General features: G+C 33.8%; 1 protein-coding gene across 2 annotated transcripts in view; it reads right to left on the reverse strand.

The window, feature by feature from the left end:
- Positions 1-3677: 3677 nt before the first annotated feature.
- Positions 3678-15343, reverse strand: part of LOC149774648 (replication factor C subunit 1-like) — a 113486-nt gene continuing 101820 nt past the window's right edge. For both annotated transcript variants that reach the window (XM_089944888.1, XM_089944887.1), the window contains 3 exons: positions 7564-7777; positions 6429-6635; positions 3678-4624 (listed from right to left, as the gene is read on the reverse strand). In XM_089944888.1, the coding sequence (XP_089801014.1) occupies positions 4517-4624; positions 6429-6635; positions 7564-7777 (529 nt within the window). In that variant the 3' untranslated portion in view covers positions 3678-4516. The remainder of the gene's footprint in view (positions 4625-6428; positions 6636-7563; positions 7778-15343) is intronic.

Genomic DNA, 15343 nt, shown 5'->3' on the forward strand with positions numbered 1-15343 from the left:
TAATATGGTTACAGACAAAAAACATTCAAAAAGTTCTCGTGATGTCAGGGTGTCTAATCGGCATGGTTACAGATTGAAACTTTCATATTTCACAGATGTCAAGGGTGTTGAATATAGCATGGTTACAGACAGAAACATTCATATTTCCAAAGATGTCAAGGGTGTTGAATCTAGCATGATTACAGATAGAAACATATATTTCTACTGCTGTCAAGGGTGTCAAATCTAGCATGGTTACAGATAGAAACTTTCATATTTCCAAAGATGTCAAGTGTGTTGAATCTAGCATGGTTACAGATAGAAACATATATTTCTGCTGCTGTCAAGGGTGTCAAATCTAGCATGGTTACAGATAGAAACTTTCATATTTCTACTGCTGTCATATTTCCACAGATGTTAAGGGTTTTGAATCTAGCATGGTTACAGACAGAACATTTCATACAGATCGGCTGGCACACAATGCATACATGCCAACCCCTGGCAAGGAAAACATGAAATCCAAGTGGACAAAAAAGTAATCCACATAAAACATGATAAAAAATTCAATAAGCATATGTACAAAATGATTTATATATCCCTCTGGACTTATAACATCTATTACTGCTTCAAGTTTTTGTATATAACACTTTGAGTTTTAAAAAGCAAGACTCTCATATTACATTTCAAAACACTTTGTACCAGCCGAGACTAAAAATGTGCTGCACACCAGTAGAGCACTAAGTGCTGGGTTACATAGCCTGGATCTGAATTCAGTTTTACTTTTGCTAACAATGCTGAACAATCTTTCACAGCTTTAGAATGGTAATGAACCAATATTTATCAGCAGCCTTTCCTCCAGCATGGTGCATAACATGACAGAGACACGATATGAACAATGATGGAGACATTTTTCAAAATATAGTATGCAACTCCTTTATGAATTCCAGTCATCACCGATGCAGCATCAGCTGAAAACTCCATACAGTTCTGCCAACTTATATTTATTCACAGCATTATCAAGTAAATAAAAAATTGTTTTTTCCAGTGGAATCTACTGTTAATTCTGGTAATGAAAGATGAGCACTCTGACCTTGATCTTTTTGTTGTCAAAGTCTCTTACACAAACTGGGTGCAATGTTTTGTCATCATAATCAATACTCCTGTCTGTTGCAATACTAAACAGACCAATTTTCATGGCTTCTGCAATTTTAAGTGAAGTATCTTCTGCTAAACACCTAACACTATTGGATGAGTTTGTTCTTGCACATGCATATTTTCTGCAACTTTGGAATCAGGAAACATCCATTTGAACAAAGGATCAATGTAGTCTTCTACCGCTAGGGGTAGTCCATGTTCTTTTAAGAACTTGGTATATAACGCATCTGCATTTATAAAATTCATGTCCACAATTTAGTTGTTCTGCAAAAAAAAGAAGTTACCTTAGTACCGGAGTTAGCAAAACAAGTTAATTCAAGGTTTCTTTGTTTTACCACCATGACCAATATTAAAATCCTTTCCACGCAGCCTGCAAGGGGTGTGAAGCTGCCGTAGAATGGAACGCTGTAATATGTAGCTCATGTATTCATCTCTGAATCGATTTTTCATCTTTTCAAATCCATCTGTGAAAATATTTGAAAAACATTTTTGCTCTAACACATGCATCGACTTTAAAAAATCCGACTTGACTTTTAGTGCCAAATACCTACAGACTGGTTCTGTACCAGATATCAATTTGAAGAATCTGCGAGCAAAGATTACAGGTTAGAAAACCAGTTTATTCTCTCCTAACTAAGTCATACAGCTGCTATAAATATAAACTGAGGTCAAAAGTTTTGAAAGCAGAACTAGCCTATTTCTTGGAAATAGGGCAACTGCTATAAACAGAACAATACTGTGAGGAAAGTGCATGTCAGTCTACGGATAAGCGTACTCTCATGTTGTAGTTACATAGAAGGCATCTCTTCTAGAATACGGTCTGTGGGATTAATGGGATGTTAATAAAAAAAGAGAAAAAATAATAATTTTTTCTGGGGGGGGATATACCAAAAATGCGTGATCTGAATACATTCACGTGTAAGGCATAATTTAGTAGAAGAAAAGCATGTTGATTACAAAAAAAGCATATTGATTATGAAAAAAGCGTAATGGTTGGCATGTATGACAAAATGGTGACAGATCTGCTGGTAATACTCTGTGATGGCAAATCTGCTTGTAATACTTTGTGATGGCAGATGTGGTATTACTGTGTGATGGCAGATGTGGTATTACTATGTGATGGCAGATCAGCTGATAATAATATGTGATGGCAGATCAGCTGGTAATACTATGTGATGGCAGATGTGGTATTACTATGTGATGGCAGATCAGCTGGTAATACTATGTGATGGCAGATGTGGTATTACTATGTGATGGCAGATCAGCTGGTAATAATATGTGATGGCAGATCAGCTGGTAATACTATGTGATGGCAGATCAGCTGGTAATAATATGTGATGGCAGATCAGCTGGTAATACTATGTGATGGCAGGTCAGCTGGTAATACTATGTGATGGCAGATCAGCTGGTAATACTAGGTGATGGCAGATCAGCTGGTAATACTAGGTGATAGCAGACCAGCTGGTAATACTATGTGATGGCAGATCAGCTGGTAATACTATGTGATAGCAGATGTGGTAATACTATGTGATGACAGATGTGGCAATACTGTGATGGCAGATCAGCTGGTAATAATATGTGATGGCAGATCAGCTGGTAATACTATGTGATGGAAGACGTGGTAATACTGTGATGAAAGATGTAATACTATGTGAGGCAGATCAGCTGGTAATACTATGTGATAGCAGATGTGGTAATACTATGTGATGACAGATGTGGCAATGCTGTGATGGCAGATCAGCTGATAATACTATGTGATGGCAGATCTGCTGCATATCATGTGATGACAAATCTGGCATAGTATGTGGTGACAAACCTGCTGATAATACTGAGGTGACAGATCTGCTGGTAATGATATATTGTGACAGATCTGCTGATAATGATATGTGATGACAGATCAGCTGGAACCACTACGTAATGGCAGATCTGCTTGTTACACTATGTGATGGTAGATCAGCTAGTAATACATGATGGCAGCTGGTAATTCTACGTGATGGCAGATCAGCTAGTAATACTATAAGATGGAAGATCAGCTGGTAATACTATGTGGTACCAGATGTGCTGGTAATACTATAGGAAAGAAGATCAGCTGGTAATACTATGTGATGGCAGATCTACTGTACATTATGTGGTGGAACTACTATGTAATGGCAGATCTGCTTGTTACACTATGTGATGGTTGATCAGCTAGTAATACATGATGACAGATCAGCTGGTAATACTACATGATGGCAGGTCAGCTGGTAATACTATGTGGTGACAGATCTGCTTGCAATACTAAGTGACGACAGACCTGATGGTACATTATGTGACTGGTACATAATGTGATGACAGACCTGGATCTATGGAGCTGGATCCAAATTTTACAAATATATGCAATATAACAACACAGAATCAGGAATTTTTCTTTAACTTCACATCAGCAAAACATTTTGATCATTTATTAAATATCTTATCAAAGCATATCTGCAACATGGTCTTTGATTTAAATAGAAAATCATTTAAATAAGGTGTATTCGGAAATACATTAAAAAAAACTAAAGTTCTTTTTACCTTTATTCTGCGACAAATGCATTGATACAATGAAAAATTCTTCAGAATAATTAACAAATCTTTCCAACAGCTGCTATCAATATAAATGTCAACATACCATAAGATAAAATCATTTTCTGTCTTCACATGGTGGCATTCTTTCTAAAATTGTACAGAAATCAAATTATAATTCTGATGTTTTCATTCAACTCTTTACCCTTCCATAAAGTATAACCAGTCTGATGTCTACATTAAACTCTTTACCACAAATTATAATTAGTCTGATGTCTTCATTAAACTCTTTAGCACAAAGTATAACTAGTCTGATGTCTTCATTCAACTCTTTACCCTTCCATAAAATATAACTAGTCTGATGTCTACATTAAACCCTTTACCACAAAGTATAACTAGTCTGATGCCCACATTGAACTCTTTACCACAAAGTATAACTAGTCTGATGCCCACATTGAACTCTTTACCACAAAGTATAACTAGTCTGATGCCTACTATTTAGCACAAAGTATAACCAGTCTGATGTCTACATTAAACTCTTTTCCCTTCCATAAAGTGTAACTTGTCTGATGCAAAATGTTTAAAACTGCATGTAACTTTACCACCATGGTCTCCAAGACCATGTAAATAATTGTATGCATTTAACAAACCACAAGAAAGTCAATAATGCCATATTAATTTGCTGCTGTCACAAGTCCGTTGCAGCATGTTTCATAATTTCAACTCAAATTATGTTTCATGATGATCACTGTTTTCCCAAAGTCTAACAATGTTTACACTTTGACACAATTAACTTTGCAACATTCACGCATTTGTGACTTCTTTTCTTCTAAAATTATCATCTCTTTCCTTTCCCTTGACCTTTGCCCTTTCCTTGACCTTTTCCCTTGCCTCCTTTATCACCAACAGTTTCAGTTTTCTCCTTCCCACCTGCCTTTGATTTCTTCTGAAAAATACAAAATTAAAATAGGGTTAGGGTTAGGGTACCTGGATTCTTTGAATGTTGTCTTAGTCAGACTGTCAAAAATATACCAAACTTGACTAAGCTGACAATGATATCATTGTTGACTTATTTACCTGTGAAGGTAAATCATCATCAAAATTCCATTATATTAAATCAATCTTTAATTATCTAGAAAGCTGAGATCTTCAAGTTCAATCTAGGACACATTTAATGTACTTTCATAATGTCTCTTTTAGATCATCTTTCATGGAAGGTTGAAATGTAAAAGATGAAAGGTGCCCTGAGGTTGTATTTAACAATGCCTTTGTGCCCTCCATACAAGGTGCCCTGGAGTGGTGCTTAGCCATGCCCTTTTGCTCCGTATGCATGGTACTCTGAGGTGGTGTTTAACCATGCCTTTTTGCCCTCCATACAAGGTGCCCTGAGATGGTATTTAACAATGCCATTTTGTCCTCCACAGCATGAGTATTCTTTTCAGTTCTTGCTGGAAGAGTGACATGACAATTTTCATTACTGTTAAATTAAATGTTAACATACAAATCCAGATTTCTCCTCAAGATATTCTTAATATTTTTTAAATCGCTTACTTAAGAGTCTCAAAAAATTTCAGCAGGGAAAGAGGGATTTAATTTTTTTATGTAATAATTACCTGCCAGTATTGTAATTCTTACACTTTCTGGGATGCAAATCTCTGAATGAGACCTTAAAACTTCTGTCCTCTGTGGAGTAGAAAAGATTAGCGGATGAAGTAAATCACCCATGTGTGAAAGAGGAATATCTGGTTGGTCAGTCTTTCCAGAAGGGTGTAGTCCTATCTCTTACAGAAAAGACCTTGTAGGCCTGTTGGTTGGAGACTGTTAAACTCCATGGCAGACTTTGTCTCGCTAGGAGACTTGTGCATTCTCTAGTTCCTGCTATCAGTGAACTGGAGATGGAACAAGGAGCTGATGAGATCCAATTTTCACCGCTAACCATGTTTTGTTCTCATCTGTGACTATTTCATGACTGGAGTCCCAATCCACACCTACAATCCCCACGTATTACTGTACATCAATGTGTCCGAGTTGGGGAACTGACTTGGGGACATGAGGCATAGTTATTCAGAGATCATGTTGATGAGAAGATGCAACTATTCATATATTCAACTTGGAAATGTGGGCATCTAAAGGGGTGGTTCAACACTTACCTATCACTAGTAAAAGGAACAAACACACCAATTAATAAAGAACTGCTTGGTTAGTAATGCACACAAAACAATCTATCTAAAGACCTCAAACAACAAGAAATTATATCTTGGATTATGAGGGTGAACACTCAGTCACTGAAATGCTAAAATCTGTTTTAAACCTTGAAGTTAATTAATTTTTCATAATGAATCTGGATAAATCTACCACATACAATATCCAAGTAAAAGAGGAAGCATATCCTGTCTGATCCAGTGATGTAGGAGTCAAACTGGGACAACATTCCTTCTGTTCTACAACATTCCATACTATCTGGATTAGTTTGTTTTATAGCTTTGATCCTGGGGCTTGCATGACCAAAAAGATAAGCAATGCATTAGTAGCAGACAAGGCATTACTGCTATTAAAATTATGGATCAAAACCAGAAAACCATCTCTTCTGCAAAATGCTATCTCAAATAATTAAAACATTTGGATTCCTATTTCATAATCTTAATGCTTCAGAAAGAGCATTAGTGACTATCCTGGCTTTGAAAACCACAATTTAAGTTTCAATGGTCGGCCTGGTAAGACCAGTCAAACTGTATCTCAGTGAAACAGACCTTTATCATGGTATCAACTTCCAGGTCTTCCTCTTTGTCACTATCTTCCAAGATGTCTATTTCCACCCCTTCTTCATCTAGGTTGAGTAGGTCTTCTTCAACCTCTGTACCACCTCCTCGTCCTCGCTTCTTTTTTGTCACGTTACCAGTGGAGTATGGAGTCATGTGGACCTCCTTGTTGTATGTCCTAGTAAAAGCTGCCTTAGTCTGGAAAGAAGACAACCAGGTGACAAAAAATTATCAGTGCCATTCTAATCAGGTTATTGGTTCAAACAGTGGATATCTGATTCCTAACAGCTATGGAATATTTTAACTAAGAACAATTTTGAGCATACCAATGTGCCACACAATTTGCTTTATTTAATCCCAGTGACCAGTTTTGTGCAGGAAACTATTTTAAAATTCAAAACATAATTCATGTTGTATATTTGACTTGCATGCAAAAAAAAGGGCATTATCAAAAACAGCATCCTTTGGAAAGTAGAAACGTATTTGTGATGACCCACCAATGGGCTTGAAAAAAAACCGACAACAGAAACTTGATAGAGAGAATGTTAAATAAGGACCTGTTGTCATGGGGCACTAAAATAACAAGAATACAAATGTATGATGTACACTGTACTTGTTAAAATCATTTAAGGCAATTTATAGCAGAGCAGTGTATTGAGAGAAAGTGAATACCAACAGTAGATAGTGTCACCTTGGCTAAGATAATGATATTTACCGTATTAATCTTTTGGCAACTTCTTTTGTGTTCTCAATGTAAAAGTACTTAATCTGAATAATCGCTGATACTTCAATAAATAAATATTAGCATGGATTGGGAGGTTACCCTCTGATGTACTGCAACCCTATAAAGTGAGAAATATGCACTAGTCTCAAACAGTTTATGCACATCAAAACGAATATCCATCCTTGTACTGGCAGATAGTGTGCTCAGGAAGACGACCTTACTGCTATTCAATTTAAACTTACTTTGAGTTTCAGGGAAAACCATTTTTCCTGTGGAGGGTGGTGGCTGGGATCTAAATCATTTCTTTTATGTGTTTTGCTACTCTCAGAAGAGTGGTATTAAATGGAATAGACCTTAACATAACTATATATGTTACTCGTTTTTAAAAAAGGTTACCATTACCTTTGTGTTAAGTTTGCTCATTGGGTCAGAACTGTTGGGCCACTTGCTGACCTCTAAAATGTTGTCAAAGTCTTCCCTGATGATGTCATAAGTGTCCATCAGGCTGATGACCTCTGGAATTCCATCAACCTCCTTCTGGACAAGAGGTTCTGTCAGAGCTTTCCTCAAGAAAGGGAGGTAATCCATGTTCAAGCTTCTTTTATCACCAGATGTTCTGGGAACAGCAAAGGAGAAAACATGACAAGAATTAGAGAAACTGAAAAACTTGATACAGATATGAGGGGAATTCTTGATTTTTCACATTTCAATTCTCTCACTTTTCTGAGCAAATTTTAGATGAATTCCCCAATGATATGGTGCACTGCACATGTATTTAGCATACATTTGTGGCAACTGGTTTCTAATACAGAAATTCCAAGTACAAAACAGTTTATCGTTTGAATTCATCTGAAAAAATTTCATCATAATCTTCGTTTCAAAATAAAATACAATTATAAACCATCATTAAAGTACCATTTCTTCATTTCCTTTTTTATACACAGCTAAATGCAAAACTCTTTGTCTGTATGCTTAAACTTACTGTTTTTCTTTTCATGACATTTTGTTTGCTTCGTTTTCTAACACCAATCATAAAAAAAAATGAAATCCAGGTAAAACTTCCAAATCTCAAGAAAAGAGTGTGTAATATGGAAATGCAAGTAATTCCAATCTGGGTGTGTGATATGGAAATGCAAATAATTCCAATCTGAGTGTGTGATATGGAAATACAAGTAATTCTAATCTGAGTGTGTGATATGGAAATACAAATAATTCCAATCTGAGTGTGATATGGAAATACAAATAATTCCAATCTGAGTGTGATATGGAAATACAAATAAGTAATTCCAATCTGAGTGTGTGATATGGAAATACAAGTAATTCCAATCTGAGTGTGTGATATGGAAATACAAGTAATTCCAATGTAAGTATGTGATATGGAAATACAAATAATTCCAATCTGAGTGTGTGAAATGGAAATACAAATAATTCAATCAAAGTATGTGATATGGAAATACAAGTAATTCCAATCTGAGTGTGTGATATGGAAATACAAGTAATTCCAATCTGAGTGTGTGATATGGAAATACAAGTAATTACAATGTAAGTGTGTGATATGGAAATACAAGTAATTCCAATCTGAGTGTGTGATATGGAAATACAAGTAATTCCAATCTGAGTGTGTGATATGGAAATACAAATAATTCCAATCTGTGTGTGTGAAATGGAAATACAAATAATTCCAATCTGAGTGTGATATGGAAATACAAATAATTCCAATGTAAGTATGTGATATGAAAATACAAATAATTCCAATCGGAGTGTGTGAAATGGAAATAAAAATAATTCCAAAGTATGTGATATGGAAATACAAGTAATTCCAATCTGAGTGTGTGATATGGAAATACAAGTAATTCCAATCTGAGTGAGTGATATGGAAATACAAGTAATTCCAATGTAAGTGTGTGATATGGAAATACAAGTAATTCCAATCTCAGTGTGGGATATGGAAATACAAATAATTCCAATCTGAGTGTGTGAAATGGAAATAAAAATAATTCCAAAGTATGTGATATGGAAATACAAGTAATTCCAATCTGAGTGTGTGATACGGAAATACAAATAATTCCAATCAAAGTATGTGATATGGAAATACAAGTAATTCCAGTCTGAGTGTGTGATATGGAAATACAAATAATTCCAATCTGAGTGTGTGATATGGACATACAAGTAATTCCAATCTGAGTGTATATGAAAATACAAATAATTCTAATCTAAGTGTATGATATGGAAATACAAGTAATTTCAATCTGAGTGTGATATGGAAATGCAAATAATTCCAATCTGAGTGTGTGAGATAGAAATACAATTCAAATCTGAGTGTGTGATATGGAAACACATGTAATTCCAATCTGAGTGTGATATGGAAATACAAACAATTCCAATCTGAGTGTTTGATAAGGAAATACAAGTAATTGGAATCTGAGTGTGATATGGAAATACAAATAATTCCAATCTGAGTGTGTGATATGGAAATACAAGTAATTCCAATCTGAGTGTGTGATATGGACGTACAAGTAATCCAAATCTGATCATGTGATAACCAAATACAAGTAATTCGAATATAAATGTATGATTTGGAAATACAAGTAATTCCAATCTAAGTGTGTGATAAGGACATACAAGTAATTCCAGTCTGAGTGTGTGATATGGAAATACAAATAATTCTAATCTAAAGGTGTGATAAGGAAATGCAAATAATTCCAATGTAAGTATGTGATATGGAAATACAAATAATTCCAATCTGGGTGTGTAATATGGAAACACAAATAATTCCAATCTGAGCATGTGATATGGAAATGCAAATAATTCCAATCTGAGTGTGTGATATGGAAATACAAATAATTCCAATCTGAGTGTGATATGGAAATACAAATAATTCCAATCTAAGGGTGTGTGATATGGAAATACAAATAATTCCAATCTGAGCATGTGATATGGAAATACAAATAATTCCAATCTGAGTGTGTGATATGGAAATACAAGTAATTCCAATCTGAGTGTGTGATATGGAAATACAAGTAATTCCAATCTGAGTGTGTGATATGGAAATACAAGTAATTCCAATGTAAGTATGTGATATGGAAATACAAATAATTCCAATCTGTGTGTGTGAAATGGAAATACAAATAATTCCAATCTGAGTGTGATATGGAAATACAAATAATTCCAATGTAAGTATGTGATATGGAAATACAAATAATTCCAATCTGAGTGTGTGAAATAGAAATAAAAAAAATTCCAAAGTATGTGATATGGAAATAGAAGTAATTCCAATCTGAGTGTGTGATATGGAAATACAAGTAATTCCAATCTGAGTGTGTGATATGGAAATACAAATAATTCCAATCTGAGTGTGATATGGAAATACAAATAATTCCAATGTAAGTATGTGATATGGAAATACAAATAATTCCAATCTGAGTGTGTGAAATGGAAATAAAAATAATTCCAAAGTATGTGATATGGAAATACAAGTAATTCCAATCTGAGTGTGTGATACGGAAATACAAATAATTCCAATCTGTGTGTGTGAAATGGAAATACAAATAATTCCAATCAAAGTATGTGATATGGAAATACAAGTAATTCCAATCTGAGTGTGTGATATGGAAATACAAGTAATTCCAATCTGTGTGTGTGAAATGGAAATACAAGTAATTCCAATCAAAGTATGTGATATGGAAATACAAGTAATTCCAATCTGAGTATGTGATATGGAAATACAAGTAATTCTAATCTGAGTGTGTGATATGGAAATACAAATAATTCCAATCTGAGTGTGATATGGAAATACAAATAATTCCAATCTGAGTGTGATATGGAAATACAAATAAGTAATTCCAATCTGAGTGTGTGATATGGAAATACAAGTAATTCCAATCTGAGTGTGTGATATGGAAATACAAGTAATTCCAATGTAAGTATGTGATATGGAAATACAAATAATTCCAATCTGAGTGTGTGAAATGGAAATACAAATAATTCAATCAAAGTATGTGATATGGAAATACAAGTAATTCCAATCTGAGTGTGTGATATGGAAATACAAGTAATTCCAATCTGAGTGTGTGATATGGAAATACAAGTAATTCCAATGTAAGTGTGTGATATGGAAATACAAGTAATTCCAATCTGAGTGTGTGATATGGAAATACAAGTAATTCCAATCTGAGTGTGTGATATGGAAATACAAATAATTCCAATCTGTGTGTGTGAAATGGAAATACAAATAATTCCAATCTGAGTGTGATATGGAAATACAAATAATTCCAATGTAAGTATGTGATATGGAAATACAAATAATTCCAATCTGAGTGTGTGAAATGGAAATAAAAATAATTCCAAAGTATGTGATATGGAAATACAAGTAATTCCAATCTGAGTGTGTGATACGGAAATACAAATAATTCCAATCAAAGTATGTGATATGGAAATACAAGTAATTCCAGTCTGAGTGTGTGATATGGAAATACAAATAATTCCAATCTGAGTGTGTGATATGGACATACAAGTAATTCCAATTTGAGTGTATATGAAAATACAAATAATATTAATCTAAGTGTATGATATGGAAATACAAGTAATTCCAATCTGAGTGTGATATGGAAATGCAAATAATTCCAATCTGAGTGTGTGATATGGAAATACAAGTAATTCCATTCTGAGCATGAGATGTGAAAACACAAATCAAATCTCAGTTGGGAATATGGAAATATAAATAAATACAATCTTAGTGTGTGATACAGAAAAGCAAATAATTCCAATCTGAGTGTGTGATATGGAAATACAAGTAATTCCATTCTGAGCATGTGATGTGAAAACACAAATCAAATCTCAGTTGGGAATATGGAAATATAAATAAATACAATCTTAGTGTGTGATACAGAAATGCAAGTAATTCCAATCCGAGTTTGCCTGAGCTGTTCCTTTTAAACATACATGGTATCCAGGGGAAGGCAGTTTTATTTCAATATATGCCAGGGTACATAGATCTCATGGATTATTCAAATGATATGAAAATCTAAATCGCATCTATGGGTAAGTACTCCACTTCAGAAGTACCTTCCCTAGGTCTCATGTATGTTTTCATGGAACAGGCCTAATATGGAAATGCAAGTAACTCCAACATGAGTGTGTGATAAGGAAACAAAAGTAATTCTGATCTGAGTGTTGGATGAGGAAATACAAGTAATTCTAATATGAGAGTGCGATATGGAGAGGCAAGTAACTCCAATCAAACTGTGTGTGATAAGGAAATACAAGTCATTCCAATCTGAGTGTGATATGGAAATACAAGTAATTCCAATCTAAGTGTGTGATATGGAAATACAAGTAATTCCAATCTGAGTGTGTGATATGGAAATACAAGTAACTCCAATATGAGTGTGTGATATGGAAAGACAAATAAGTAATTCCAATCTGAGTGTGTGATATGGAAATACAAGTAATTCCAATCTGAGTGTGTGATATGGCAATACAAGTAATTCCAATGTAAGTGTGTGATATGGAAATACAAAATAATTCCAATCTGAGTGTGTGAAATGGAAATACAAATAATTCAATCAAAGTATGTGATATGGAAATACAAGTAATTCCAATCTGAGTGTGTGATATGGAAATACAAGTAATTCCAATCTGAGTGTGTGATATGGAAATACAAGTAATTCCAATGTAAGTGTGTGATATGGAAATACAAGTAACTCCAATCTGAGTGTGTGATATGGAAATACAAGTAATTCCAATGTAAGTGTGTGATATGGAAATACAAGTAATTCCAATCTGAGTGTGGGATATGGAAATACAAGTAATTCCAATCTGAGTGTGTGATATGGAAATACAAATAATTCCAATGTAAGTATGTGATATGGAAATACAAGTAATTTCAATCTGAGTGTGTGATATGGAAATACAAGTAATTCCAATCTGTGTGTGTGAAATGGAAATACAAGTAATTCCAATCAAAGTATGTGATATGGAAATACAAGTAATTCCAATCTGAGTGTGTGATATGGAAATACAAGTAATTCTAATCTGAGTGTGTGATATGGAAATACAAATAATTCCAATCTGAGTGTGATATGGAAATACAAATAATTCCAATCTGAGTGTGATATGGAAATACAAATAAGTAATTCCAATCTGAGTGTGTGATATGGAAATACAAGTAATTCCAATCTGAGTGTGTGATATGGAAATACAAGTAATTCCAATGTAAGTATGTGATATGGAAATACAAATAATTCCAATCTGAGTGTGTGATATGGAAATACAAATAATTCAATCAAAGTATGTGATATGGAAATACAAGTAATTCCAATCTGAGTGTGTGATATGGAAATACAAGTAATTCCAATCTGAGTGTGTGATATGGAAATACAAGTAATTCCAATGTAAGTGTGTGATATGGAAATACAAGTAATTCCAATCTGAGTGTGTGATATGGAAATACAAGTAATTCCAATCTGAGTGTGTGATATGGAAATACAAATAATTCCAATCTGTGTGTGTGAAATGGAAATACAAATAATTCCAATCTGAGTGTGATATGGAAATACAAATAATTCCAATGTAAGTATGTGATATGGAAATACAAATAATTCCAATCTGAGTGTGTGAAATGGAAATAAAAATAATTCCAAAGTATGTGATATGGAAATACAAGTAATTCCAATCTGAGTGTGTGATATGGAAATACAAGTAATTCCAATCTGAGTGAGTGATATGGAAATACAAGTAATTCCAATGTAAGTGTGTGATATGGAAATACAAGTAATTCCAATCTCAGTGTGGGATATGGAAATACAAATAATTCCAATCTGAGTGTGTGAAATGGAAATAAAAATAATTCCAAAGTATGTGATATGGAAATACAAGTAATTCCAATCTGAGTGTGTGATACGGAAATACAAATAATTCCAATCAAAGTATGTGATATGGAAATACAAGTAATTCCAGTCTGAGTGTGTGATATGGAAATACAAATAATTCCAATCTGAGTGTGTGATATGGACATACAAGTAATTCCAATCTGAATGTATATGAAAATACAAATAATTCTAATCTAAGTGTATGATATGGAAATACAAGTAATTCCAATCTGAGTGTGATATGGAAATGCAAATAATTCCAATCTGAGTGTGTGAGATAGAAATAAAATTCAAATCTGAGTGTGTGATATGGAAACACACGTAATTCCAATCTGAGTGTGATATGGAAATACAAACAATTCCAATCTGAGTGTGTGATAAGGAAATACAAGTAATTGGAATCTGAGTGTGATATGGAAATACAAATAATTCCAATCTGAGTGTGTGATATGGAAATACAAGTAATTCCAATCTGAGGGTGTGATATGGAAGTACAAGTAATCCAAATCTGATCATGTGATAACTAAATACAAGTAATTCGAATCTAAATGTATGATTTGGAAATACAAGTAATTCCAATCTAAGTGTGTGATAAGGACATACAAGTAATTCCAGTCTGAGTGTGTGATATGGAAATACAAATAATTCTAATCTAAAGGTGTGATAAGGAAATGCAAATAATTCCAATGTAAGTATGTGATATGGAAATACAAATAATCCCAATCTGGGTGTGTAATATGGAAACACAAATAATTCCAATCTGAGCATGTGATATGGAAATGCAAATAATTCCAATCTGAGTGTGTGATATGGAAATACAAATAATTCCAATCTGAGTGTGATATGGAAATACAAATAATTCCAATCTAAGGGTGTGTGATATGGAAATACAAATAATTCCAATCTGAGTGTGTGATATGGAAATACAAGTAATTCCAATCTGAGTGTGTGATATGGAAATACAAATAATTCCAATCTGAGTGTTTGATATGGAAATACAAGTAATTCCAATCCGAGTGTGATATGGAAATACAAATAATTCCAATCTGTGTGTGTGATATGGAAATACAAGTAATTCCAATGTGAGTGTGTGATATGGAAATACAAGTAATTCCAATGTAAGTATGTGATATGGAAATACAAATAATTCCAATCTGTGTGTGTGAAATGGAAATACAAATAATTCCAATCTGAGTGTGATATGGAAATACAAATAATTCCAATGTAAGTATGTGATATGGAAATACAAATAATTCCAATCTGAGTGTTTGAAATGGAAATAAAAAAAATTCCAAAGTATGTGATATGGAAAT

Source organism: Sinohyriopsis cumingii, unplaced genomic scaffold (assembly GCF_028554795.1).
Source record: "Sinohyriopsis cumingii isolate HCF-2022 unplaced genomic scaffold, ASM2855479v2 utg000160l, whole genome shotgun sequence".
NCBI lineage: Eukaryota > Metazoa > Mollusca > Bivalvia > Unionida > Unionidae > Sinohyriopsis > Sinohyriopsis cumingii.